This window comes from Peromyscus californicus, unplaced genomic scaffold, assembly GCF_007827085.1.
Source record: "Peromyscus californicus insignis strain IS unplaced genomic scaffold, ASM782708v3 Scaffold_8__1_contigs__length_139910024, whole genome shotgun sequence".
NCBI classification, from domain to species: Eukaryota; Metazoa; Chordata; class Mammalia; order Rodentia; family Cricetidae; genus Peromyscus; species Peromyscus californicus.
This window is the reverse complement of record NW_026294606.1, coordinates 76,322,452-76,334,184: the sequence shown is the minus strand read 5'-3', so window position 1 is coordinate 76,334,184 and position 11,733 is coordinate 76,322,452. Positions and strand designations below refer to the sequence as shown.

General features: G+C 44.1%; 1 protein-coding gene across 1 annotated transcript; it reads right to left on the bottom strand.

The window, feature by feature from the left end:
- Positions 1 to 1,970: 1,970 nt before the first annotated feature.
- Positions 1,971 to 9,346, bottom strand: LOC128104542 (eukaryotic translation initiation factor 5A-1-like). Its single transcript, XM_052729494.1, has 2 exons — positions 9,245 to 9,346; positions 1,971 to 2,717 (listed from the first exon to the last, which is right to left on the bottom strand). Exons 1-2 carry the CDS (start codon positions 9,344 to 9,346, stop codon positions 2,076 to 2,078), a joined length of 744 nt encoding a protein of 247 aa, XP_052585454.1. The 3' UTR covers positions 1,971 to 2,075.
- Between the last annotated feature and the right edge of the window lie 2,387 nt (positions 9,347 to 11,733).

Sequence of the window (11,733 nt, the reverse complement as noted above, 5' to 3'; positions counted from 1 at the left end):
AGTAAGGACAGATAGACACCCCTGTATCAGGCAGTGGAAGGCAGGGAAGCTCAGCCCCCAGCAGCCATTATGCAGGGATTCACCTCCCAGCACCAGTGTGTAGAGCTGTAGAATAAGGACCACCGGCCAGTACCCAATGAGCAATCAGCAAACTAAGGCCAGTCCAGAGCGAGACTTTCTTATGCTTTATAAAGGACCGAATCTCTCTTTTTATTTTTATTTTCTAGAAAGTGGAGAAATGTCAATGAACTCTGGAAGCCTTAACGACAACAGTCTCATGATGAGGATGCTTGCTGCTGCTGTACTGCCGAGCTGTTGAAAACACAGAACGCTTCTTGGACAGCAGCTCTCAGTGTGACTCAACAGACCCTCTGGAGTCTTGCTCAAATCCACACTGCTGACTCAAATGCCCCTAGATGCCAGCCTGGCAGATCTGCTGAGGGTACCAGAATCTTGTGCTTGTCACCACTGCCTAGGGGATGGCCATGCTGCTGCCCTGGAAACAAAGAGGAACAGGATCACCCATGTTGTTCAGCTCCGAATCAAACTTTCAGACTTGGGAGTTCCACAGCTGTGACAAAATACAAGCCCTATGCCTCGATTGTATCTTAGAGAAAAAGCACTTAATCATTTATTGACCTCTGTGAACTGTGGTTCCCTCTAAAGCCAGGTAGGGATCTCTCACAATGGTTCTAAGTATGCTTGATTACATTTTAAAAAAAGGATAAAAGTGAGTAAGTGGAAAGGTCCACATTTTTTGAAGGACTCTTTATGTCCCTGTTGTCTGTAACTCCAGAGGTCCTGAAGAGACTCTAGGGTGGGACTTGCCATCCCACCTAGTAGTTAGACCAACCGTGAAAATGCTGTCTCTCTTTATCCCAAATGCCAGGTGATTTCAGTCATGCCACACAGCACATTTTGAGTCTTAGTGCTCGAGGGCCTTCTTCTGTGTCTATTCTATTACTTAATATGTGATAATGTACAAAAAAAATGCATAAGCTGAATTTTGACAAATCTTTACCCAATTGTATGTAATTCAGAGACCTCTTTTCTTTCTTAGGGGTTCTCTGGTCATTTTGGGGGTCTTCTCAATTCTAGAACCTCACTCATTCACATCTGCCTCAATCCCAGAATCCACTCACTTCACTCACACCCAACCCATCCTCCTCCTTCCTCTTCTCAGTGCTGAGGATTGAAACCAGAGCCTTGTGAAGGCTAGGCAATTCCTCTGCTGAAACCTATATCCCCAGTCCCATGATATTAACTTCTTTGGAGACTGGTGAGATGGCTCAGAGGTTAAGAGTGCTTGCTGTTCTCATAGAGGGCCTGAGTTTGGTTCTGAGCACCTACATTGGTCAGCTCACTGTCTATAACCCCAGTTACATGGGATCCAATGCCCTCTTCAGGCTTTCATGCTCACCTGCATGCATGGTGCCCACACAGATATTCAAGCACCCATATATAAACACACATATAGAGTAAAATAAAAAAAAAAGTCTTTAACCTCTTCAGTAAATCTAGTCAGTTTTTTTTTTTGGGGGGGGCGCTTCATATAAACCTTGTAGTTTTATTCAGGTTTGATTTTTAACAAATGTGTCAGGGAGAGAGCCGCAGGAAAGGGTGAAGCCCATGGGGGCAAAGCCCTCCCAGATGCCTGAGGAGGGATCGTGTCTGCTCCCCCCCTGCCCTTCTCACCACCACTAAAGGGGCTTGGGGAAGAGACACAGGCAGGGAAGGGGACTGGTCCCCAGTTTGTACAAGTGGTGCTTGGGGGGTGAAGGACTATGGAGAACAGGGGACCAGACAGGGAAAGTGGGATAAAGGGCACAAGACCATTTGCCAGAATCCACAGCTTTCTGATTCCAAATTGAATTAAAAAGAAAAAAAAGGAGCGGTGGGGGACCTAAACCACAAGCAATACCCAATTCCCTTCCCCCACCAGGGCTGGGAGGGAAGAGGCAGGTAGTAGCTTCACCAAGGCCATGGCTGGCTCCCTCATTCCTGGCCAAGGGAGCTAGGTGAAGGGCAGGGTCTCCCCGACAGTTTGAAGGGGTGAGGAAAACCAAAATAAAACGTCAAATAAATTGTATAGGAGTCCAGCCAAGGGCCCAGCCAGAGTGGAACCCAGCTGGGGGAGGGGCCCCTGTAGGCTCAAGGATTGCTGCTGCCACCACTGCCACCTTGAGAGCCAGTTGTTCTGCCATGGCCTTGACTGAAGCAGCTGCCTCCTCTGTCATGGCAGACAGCACCATGATCAGGATCTCTTCTCCACAGTCATACTTCTGCTCAATCTCCTTGCCAAGGTCTCCCTCAGGCAGACGAAGGTCCTCTCGTACCTCCCCACTGTCCTGGAGCAGGGATAGGTACCCATCCTGGATGCCAATCAGCTGGAAATCATTCCTTTTAATGTTGGGGACATCCATATTATGAGTTGACGGGCAGATATCTTCATATTTCTTCCCAGTAAAAATGTCAATACCAACCAGGTGGACTTTGGCATGGCCATGCTTGCCAGTCTTCGAAGTAGACATCTCGACGATCTTACATGGCCGGCCTTCGAGCACCACAAAACCATTCTTACGTAATGCTGAGCACTGCATTGGGAAGGTGGCTGAGGCCCCTGCATCTCCTGTCTCGAAGTCCAAATCATCTGCCGTTTTAAGAGGCTTCGATTCCAACCGTGTGTCTGACAGATCACAGCATGGTGGATAACAGGACTGTAGAAGAAGCAAAGATCTGGTCTAGGCCCAGGCCCAGTGGCACGTGACACTAATTCCAGCACTTGGGAGGACTGGCTGGAGGGTTGCTGAGAAGTTCAAGGCCAACCTAGTCTACAATAGCCCCAGGCTATCCATGTCCTCACATATCAAGACACTTTAATCCCAGCACATGAGAGGTGGAGGCAGAGGAAGGCAAATCGGGTCATTCTCTGGCTGTGGTAATACATGCCTGTAATCCCGTCTCCTGGCTAAAACAGGAAGATTGCCAGCCTGTGCTCACCAGCTCTCAGCCTGAAAAAGCCTGCCAAATCTAGGCAGGTTTTTAAACAATGTGAGAGTGATACAGTAGGGTCTGAATATCTTCAATAAGTACTTTTAGAGAATGCCTCCACTGCCATGCTTCACCGATGCTGGAGTCCAGCCTCTCCAGCCTCCAGCCTCATGGACTAAGCGGCTGCTGGGTTCGTAGCCTCTCTGTGCATAGACAGCTACTGTTGGACTCCTAGCTCATAATATGTGAGCCTATCCAATAAGTCTCCCTTGGGATATATGTTCACTCTATGAGTTCTGTTTCTCTAGAGCAGTGGTTCTCAACCTGTGGGTCATGACCCCTTTGGGAGTCAAACATTAGATCCCCTGCGTATCAGACATTTGCATTATGATTCAGAACAGTAGCAAACTTACAGTTATGAAGTCACAATAAAATAATTTAATGGTTGGGGGTCACCACGTTGTATTAAAAGGTTGCAGCATTAGGAAGGTTGAGAAACACTTCTCTAGAGGACTCTGACTAACACAGAGGTTAGGGTTAGGGTTAAGGTATATGTGCTTATTATACCACTTTAATAGGTTGCACTTCCTTTGTTTTTAAGAGACAGAAATCATTCTGCTCTAAGCTGAATTAAGATGATAATGTTTCAATTTATAGTACTTTATAACTCAATAGTTATAACTCCAATTCTGGGTTCCAGTTTGGCTTGCATGAGACTCCAGTAGAATCACCAGTACGAGCTTCTACCTGTTTCGTGGCCGTACATTTATTGGTGGAAATACTGAGTGATCCTCTGTGATAGCTGAGGTCCAGTGCTCACCAGTCTCCAATCTCTTGAAGCACATGCTCCCCCGGGCTGCAGGGGGTTGAAAGTAAGGAGAAAACAGGACTCAGAGCTACTGGGGAAAGAAGAGGAATGACCAGAAAAATGGAAACGAGGAATGTACAATAAAGGGGCAGCCAATGGTGGGTCATCAGAGAGAATGAGGATGTGGAAGAATGCAAAGAAATCAGAAACACCTTCAAACAGCATGCTCAAAAGCCTTCATGCTTCTAGATTTAATGTGGATGGAAATGTATAGTTTTGCACAAATTATGAGTTATTTGGTTTAAAGATCTCATTGCCGAGCATAGGAAAATGGGTTAGATGTGAGGTCACGTTCATGTCATTATCCCCAGGCTCAGCTGAGCCAATTCTCTCTTCTTCCTTTTTCTGTATTAGACAATGAGCTTCTTGCTTCCTAGTATCATTTCAAATGTCCAATCTGTGTTACAATTCCTACCACAAGATTACAACTCCAGTTTTGAGATGTTACTCCTCACCCATCCTTGTGACCATCTTCAGCAAGTCGGAGTTGGTGCAATGATCTAAAAGTTTCCTTCTAAAACTTCGTGAGCACACTGGGAGGCGTGGCCTCAGTTGACCTTACATTTGCCCTTGACATTCAGCTATGATCAACCACACCTGAGAAACGAAGAGGACAAGCCTCGGAACACTCTAGCTCATCGTGGGGTTCATTTTCTGCACAGGATAACAAGTTGCAAGGACATCAGTTCAGTTGAGACCTGGGAAATTCCATGGAATATTGAGAGCCGAAAGCCCTTGTCACCTTGCCAGTAGGTAGCTGGTCAGCTTAGTTGTTCTATTAGAAGAGACACTGAGCAGGCCAAAAGAAAGGCTGCTGAGAAACTGTGTCTTCGTCTTCCTTTCCATGGTTCATCCCACAGGGACAGGCCCCTCCCTCCCACAGCCACATAGCAGCCCATCAGCTGGTTTTAATCTCCAAGGTTAAATGAAAGCAGAGAAACTTGCATCACCTGACATCTGATATTCATTTGCAAATGTTTATTTCCTTGCAGCACATTATAAACCCCAAGGAAGCATGGACTCCAATCCACCAATGTGTATTTGGGTAGCACACAGATGTTCAATCGATAATGGACATTTGATAGTCTCTTACACACCTGGGCAAGTGAGTGAGATATAGTGAAAATCTGAAAGAAACGAGGTGGTTGGAGCTGAATGATGAAAATTAATGAAACTAATTGAAGTGTATTGAGGGGCTTCCTGGGATGTTTGGAGGAGAGAGTATGTGACAAAGTAGATTAGAGTTCTATGAGCAGATTCAGATGGGAACAATAACAAAACAATATTGACGTTAGTGTGAGTTCATTTGCATATAATACCTAAGTGTCTTGGTTTCTTTTCCTGCCACAAATAGCCTGACAAAAGCAACTTAAGGGAGAAATGGTTGATTATATGAATCTATCACAGTGAGGCAGTCAAGATGGCGGAGCTGGTCACATGACATCCGCAGTCAGGAAGCAGAGATGAGTGCTGGTGCTCAGCTCACTCTTTCTCTCTTTTTAAAATACAGCCCAGGGCCCAAGTCCAGGGAAGTGGTGCCATTCAGTTTTAGTGTGAGCTTTCCCAACTCCACTAACCTCATTAACATAATTCCTCAGACATAGACAGAGGCTAAAAATTCCCTCACTGGTGTGCCTGAAGGCTTGTCTCCTAGATGATTCCAGATCTCTGTTGACAATGTACATTAACCATACATTAAGATGTCAAATGCTGATGATATTTGGGTGACTTTATTTAAGTCTTGTTAATGCATGTTCACTGTGTGCCAAGCAAGGCACTCTATATGTATTTTCTTCCCTTCCCAAACACTACTTCTGGGAATGGAACCCAGAGCCTCCTGAATATTGGGTGAGTGTTCTACCACTGAGCTACCTTCCGACACACACACCAGTCCTAGATGCCTTGTTCTAATTGAGCCTTAACACAATCCTGCAAAGTATGCATTCTTCCCATTTTATAGATGAAGAAACTGAGGTCAAGTAATTTTCCAGGCCAACCAGTGAGAAGCCTGGGATCTAAACCCTGTTGACTCAGGAGCCTGTTTTGTCTTCTCTATCCCACAACTAGTGTCCTTACACTCAGCACAATGTAAGCATCCTCCACTTGCTACACAGCCTCTGCAGACACAATTTCTGTTTGACACCGCCTTCTGTCTGTGAACACACTCATTTATTTAACTAGATTCCTAATGTTATACAGTTAATGATTCCATTTCCCCCCTTTTAATGTTACAAATAACTCAGCAGAGACGGCCCTGGCACATAAAAATGGTTCATGCTCCTCTAATTATTTCCTTCGGATAAAATTCTGAAAATGTTCTTACTTCAAAGACTGTAAACATATTGAAGGCTTTGATAGGTACTGTCAAAGTGCCCGAGGGGAAGTTCAGACACATGTAGGTTCCTTGTCCTGTGTGGGATTGGCCTTTTCATCCCACTTGCCAACACTACGGATCAGCAATCCTTGTCAGTTTTTGGCAGCAGGTCTAAAAGCAGTGTCATTCTTTAATTTGCATTACATTGATTGATGGTGAGTTTGAAAGCCTTAAAGACGTGTTTATTGGTTGTTGTTTTTTGATTGCTAGCACACCCTGTGATGGTTGGAATATGAAATTTCCCCTGCAGGCTTAAGTGTCAAACATTTGCCCTCCTACACCCCTTCCAGCAGTACTAATTTGGGATATTATGGAAACTTTAGAAGAACACAGCTGGAGGAAACACAGCTGGAATTGGTGATGGTGTCCTGCTTCTGGTCCCTTTCTGTGCTGCCTGGGGAATAACAGTTTTACCAAGCTGCAAACTCTAGGAGGTACAGTAATGGCCATTCTGGCAAGACAGAATTCTTTGGCACACCATCCTTCCACCATAGTGCTATGCCCAAGAGCACAGGCCAAGAAACCATGATCTGAGCCCTCTGAAACTGTGGACCAAGATGAGTTGCTAAGTACTGTTAAAATGCCCCCAGAGGAGTTTATACACATGTAGGTTCCTCCATCCTGTGTAGGACTGGCTGCTTTCATCCCATTTACCAACACTACAAATCAGTAATCCTTGTCAGTTTTTGGCAGCAGGTCTAAAATGTTGTATCATTCTTTAATTTGCATTATATTGATTGATGGTTAGTTGGAAAGCCTTAGAGACATGATAAAAGGATGGGTTCCTTTCATTCCATTTGCCAACACAAATCAACAATCCTGGTTAGAGAGAACCACATCCTTAAGTTGTTCTTTCAACTTTCAGGCAACTTAACTGGTCAGAGTCTCCTCTCTTTAGCAGTATTATTGCTTATATAACCTTGGGGAGAGATGAGTCTTGTGAATATTCTGAGTTTCAGGAACTCTCTGAGCCTTGCAAGTTGTTCCTCCTGAGCCTGGAAAGATTAGTATATGGTAAGGTCAGCTTACTTCCTAAGTCTTAAGGAGCCTCTCTCCACATAGAATGTTTCAGAAAGAAAGAAAGAAAGAAAGAAAGAAAGAAAGAAAGAAAGAAAGAAAGAAAGAAAGAAAGAAAGAAAGAAAGAAAGAAAGAAAGAAAGAAAGAAAAAGAAGGCTGACACAGAAGCAGTTTCTTTTAAAATGGTCTTTAGAAAGGAGCTTCCTCCCCTACAACCCATGCAGTGTATGCAACCTATGCAGTCAGCTTAGGAACATACAGAGCCCTTGCACACACTCTGTCCAGAGCTCAGCAGCCTGGTAGCCTACCTGGGTTGGGTCCAAGTTCTTAGTTACATCTGTTTGGATCAGCTCCTGTCCCTGAAGTGGATTTTGTTGTTGTTTGGTTTAAAATAGAAGTCTGTAAAGATTGCATTAAAACTATCTCAGAAGAACTGAACCATTTATAGAATGAATTGCTCACCATTTACTAAGCAATCACAGATAGCAGAAAGGTGGGGTGCCACCCTGGTTAACTATTAACTTTCACAAGAAAGTGGAGGAGCCTTCCTAGATCAGCATCTCAATATTGTCTCCCTCCATGTGTCTATTTCATGCTGGTGTATTTCTGTCCTTGATATGAGTTCTCACTGAGTGTTCCTCTAATTTAGTGGTTCTCAGCCTTCCTAATGCTGCGACCCTTTAATACAGCTCCTCATGCTGTGATGACCCCAACCATAAAATTATTTTCATTGCTACTTCATAACTGTAATTTTACTGCTATTATGAAGCATAATGTAAATACCTGTGTTTTCTGATGGTTCTAGGTGAACCCTGTGAAAGGGTCATTTGACCCCAAAAGGGTCATGACCCACAAGTTGAGAACCACTGCTCTAACTGAACATATTGTTAATTGCATAGAATTCTTTATTTCTGTGATTACACTGTAGTCTTACAATGTAAACATATGGTATTTGACCCAGCAGTCAGTGTCTTGACCAGTAGTCTGTATTCAAAGCAAATGAATTGTGCCCCTGTAAATAAATAGATAATTAATTAATTAATTCTGCTTCAAACAAACAAACAAAAAACCCTCCTGTTTTGTTTTGTTTGGGAGACACAAATATAAATCAGATTTCAGAGTAGCCTTATCTCCATGAATGATGCAAAAATGATTTCACCCACTGCTTCCTGATACTTTCTGTTTTGTACTGCTCACACTCCAGTCCAGGACTGCCTACCCAGCTTTGCAAGGCAGGCACCTTTGTCTGTCTGATTTGCAGAACCCCAGCTCACCGGCAATAAACCGGCAAATCAATTTTAAGAAATGCAAATCCTCCTGACAGAAGGAGATTTGCTCTGAGTAGGCGTCTGACTGCTCCATTCTCTCCAGTCTGGACTTTTCTTATCCCATCTCGTGGTACATTACAGACAGAGGCTAGTGTGAGACCTTTGCCATGCTCAGACACAGAGACAGAGGACGTTCAGGGAGCCTCGGTCAGTGTGGAGTCAGACATCTCAGACAGTAAGTGGTGAGCTGGAGGAGAACAAATGGTGGGTGGGTCGAGGACAGTGTCCACAGTGTCTCACCAAACATTCCAGAAGGGTTTGTAGCTGCATTGCCCAATATTTTATGAACACATTCTCATAAAACTTAATCACATCCTCATAAAAAAGTTTAAATTCAAACTACAGAAAAATGTGGAGGAGGCTTTGTAAAAATATTCTTATTTTTCATCTGTGTGTGTGTGTGTGCAAGCACTTGCACTATGCACATGCGCAAAGGCAAATCGACAGTGACCTAAGGGTTACTTCTTCTGGTTCAGCTGCCAGTTGTGGCTGACTTGGGTTGTATTTGATCTGTGCAGTCAGAAAACACTGTGAGCCAGCTGGGGATGGAGTGTAATCATAATCCAGAGATGCTGCATTATGGGAAATCCAAGGCAGGGCAGAATTGGGTCCACTTGTGACTCATTCAAGCATTGCTTTTCCTCTTAACTTATTTTGCCACTGACCTCTCCTCCTGGTTCCTCCGCGACATGCCTCATCTTGTAGTCCTTGCTAACAGACTCTGTTGTTCCCCTACTCTCAGTGGTCAGATTGGGAGATCTCGACATCTTCCTCAACTGCAAGGTGGCCAATGTCAATGATTAAAGATGTTCTCAAACCCCTTGACACAGTAGCTACAGCCAGTGAGACCCAATGAGGGCGTGTGTTAGTTATTTTTGCTATTACAGTAGCCAAATACCTGGTAGAAACAGCTTCAAAGAAGGATTTGTTTTTGCTCAGTTTTAAGGTTCAGGTTGTTGTGGACCAAGCGTGCGGGCAGACGCTAGGGAGGCAGTAGCCTGTGGGAGAAAAACCTCTCTGCTTTCCTCTTTCCCCAACCCACAGATGATGTCCCTGACACCAGTGGTTCTCTCTGGAATTACACTCAGGGACACTCGGCCTCATGATCTCCCAGGTGATTAAAAACCCAGACAAGTTGACCATGAGGTTTAACCACATCACATATGTATTGAAGGGCACCTGGGATCAGACTCAAGGGCACGATTACTAGAGCCATCTTATGCCACCCTCTGCCAGGCCTTGGGCCTGGGCAACGTAGTCAGGACACCAAAAGAGTAAACATCCAAATCTTGCTGTGGAGACATCCAGATTTTAAGAAAAGAATTTTTTTCTTAAAACGAGATATTTCCCTTTGAGTTTCTCTGGCCTTGAGCTATAGGCACCCTTCTGCCTCTGTTTAGTATAGATGCTGTCAATGTATTGAGTCCTTAACAATCTCATTATGTGCTTATTTCGTGGGAGAAAAAAACATTCAAACATACTCGGTAACACGAGATATTGTGGTGATCTCATTAACAACAGAAGACAGCCCTGTGCCTATTGTGCTCAGATATTCAATTAGTTTCAAAGAAAGAAACTTGTTCTGTTCTGATTACAAATAAACTTTGAGTTCAAATGTTCAATTTACATTTTCTGTTCAAAGATGGGGTCACTAGCACCCTGTGACCCAGCCTGGCTTAACAAACTCAATCACATTTGTGAGATCTGATGGAATCATCATATATTTCAGAAAGAAGATTGAAATTTATGAGCTATTTCGTAAATGAGATTTTCCCCTATAGTCCAGAGATACTCCTTCTCATTTGGAGTTGATACCATCGTCTTTCTATGAGTGACCTATAACTTCTCTCAGTTAAGCATGGAGTGAGCAAATTAAATGAAGTGGTTAATTTCATAGGTAAAAAGGAGCTGAGGCCCTGACTCTCTTCTGATTCAGCCTATGAAATCTAGACTTGCCCAATCTTCATGTCATTGCAGACAACTATGAAAGTCTGAAGTAGGAAAACTTGGCTGTAATAAAACTGGCCATTCCTGTGTTATTAGTGAGGTTTTACAAGATGTTATCAACAAATGACTCGATAGACTCTTTTCATTGGGTTTTTATCAGAACCAACACCCCTGTGGATGATCCTGACAGTATGTCCAATCTGTCAACATAAAAGCTATGTTTCTGCTTAACATTTTCATATCATAAAAGTAATGTAGCAATTCTTCCTCATATTTGACTGGTTGACCACATTGTAAATAAAGCATAACAGCTCCCAATCTTCATTTTCTCAAGCATCCCTCAGCTCAGCCTTGGAGTGGGTATGTCTGTGTGATTACCAGCTCATTCTCAGCATCACTGAGATGTGTACTAGCCATCTTTCCATTACAGATAGAATGAAGTCTAACAGTCTTCTCAGACAGGAGAAGAACCCTCTCACTTGGTTTAGAAGTGTTTCAGTGCCTAGACTTAGAAGTAGCCTGTGTGATGTTCGATGAAGCCCTGTTCTGTTGTATGGGAGGCTGGAGCCCTGTTCTGTTGTATGGGAAGCTGAAGCCCTGTTCTGTTGTATGGGAGGCTGGAGCCCTGTTCTATTGAATGGGAGTCTGGAGCCCTGTTCTGTTGAATGGGAGGCTGGAGCCCTGTTCTGTTGTATGGGAGGCTGGAGCCCTGTTCTGTTGAATGGGAGTCTGGAGCCCTGTTCTATTGAATGGGAGTCTGGAGCCCTGTTCGGTTGAATGGGAGTCTGGAGCCCTGTTCTGTTGTATGGGAGTCTGGAGCCCTGTTCTTTTGCACTGGAGGCGGGAGCCCAGTTCTGTTGTATTGGAGGCGGGAGCCCTGTTCTGTTGTGTGGGAAGCTCTCTGGGATTTGCACTTGCTGGAACTCAAGGGTGTTTTGTCCCCAAAGTTCAGGCATTGGAAAGCTGGTCCCCAGGGTGGTAGTATATAGAGGTTACCATGAAAACTCTGAGAAGTGGGACCTATGGGGAAGTCCTTTTTTGTTTTGCATGTGTATGCATATCGCATACGTGCATGTCATTAGGTTCAGGTGTGCATGTGTGTATGTGTGTGTGGAAGCCAGAGGTTTATATCTGCTATCTTTCTTAGTCATTGTCTGCTTTATTAACTGAGGCAGTGTCTCTCACTGAACCCAGAATTAACTAATTT

Bases quoted from the DNA above. Each gene is read 5' to 3' on its own strand.
- LOC128104542 (XM_052729494.1), bottom strand. From the start codon at position 9,346: ATGTCGAGATCTCCCAATCTGACCACTGAGAGTAGGGGAACAACAGAG. The intron at 2,718-9,244 runs GTCAGTGGCAAA...CTTCTTCTACAG, and splicing joins CGGAGGAACCAGGAGGAGAG to TCCTGTTATCCACCATGCTG.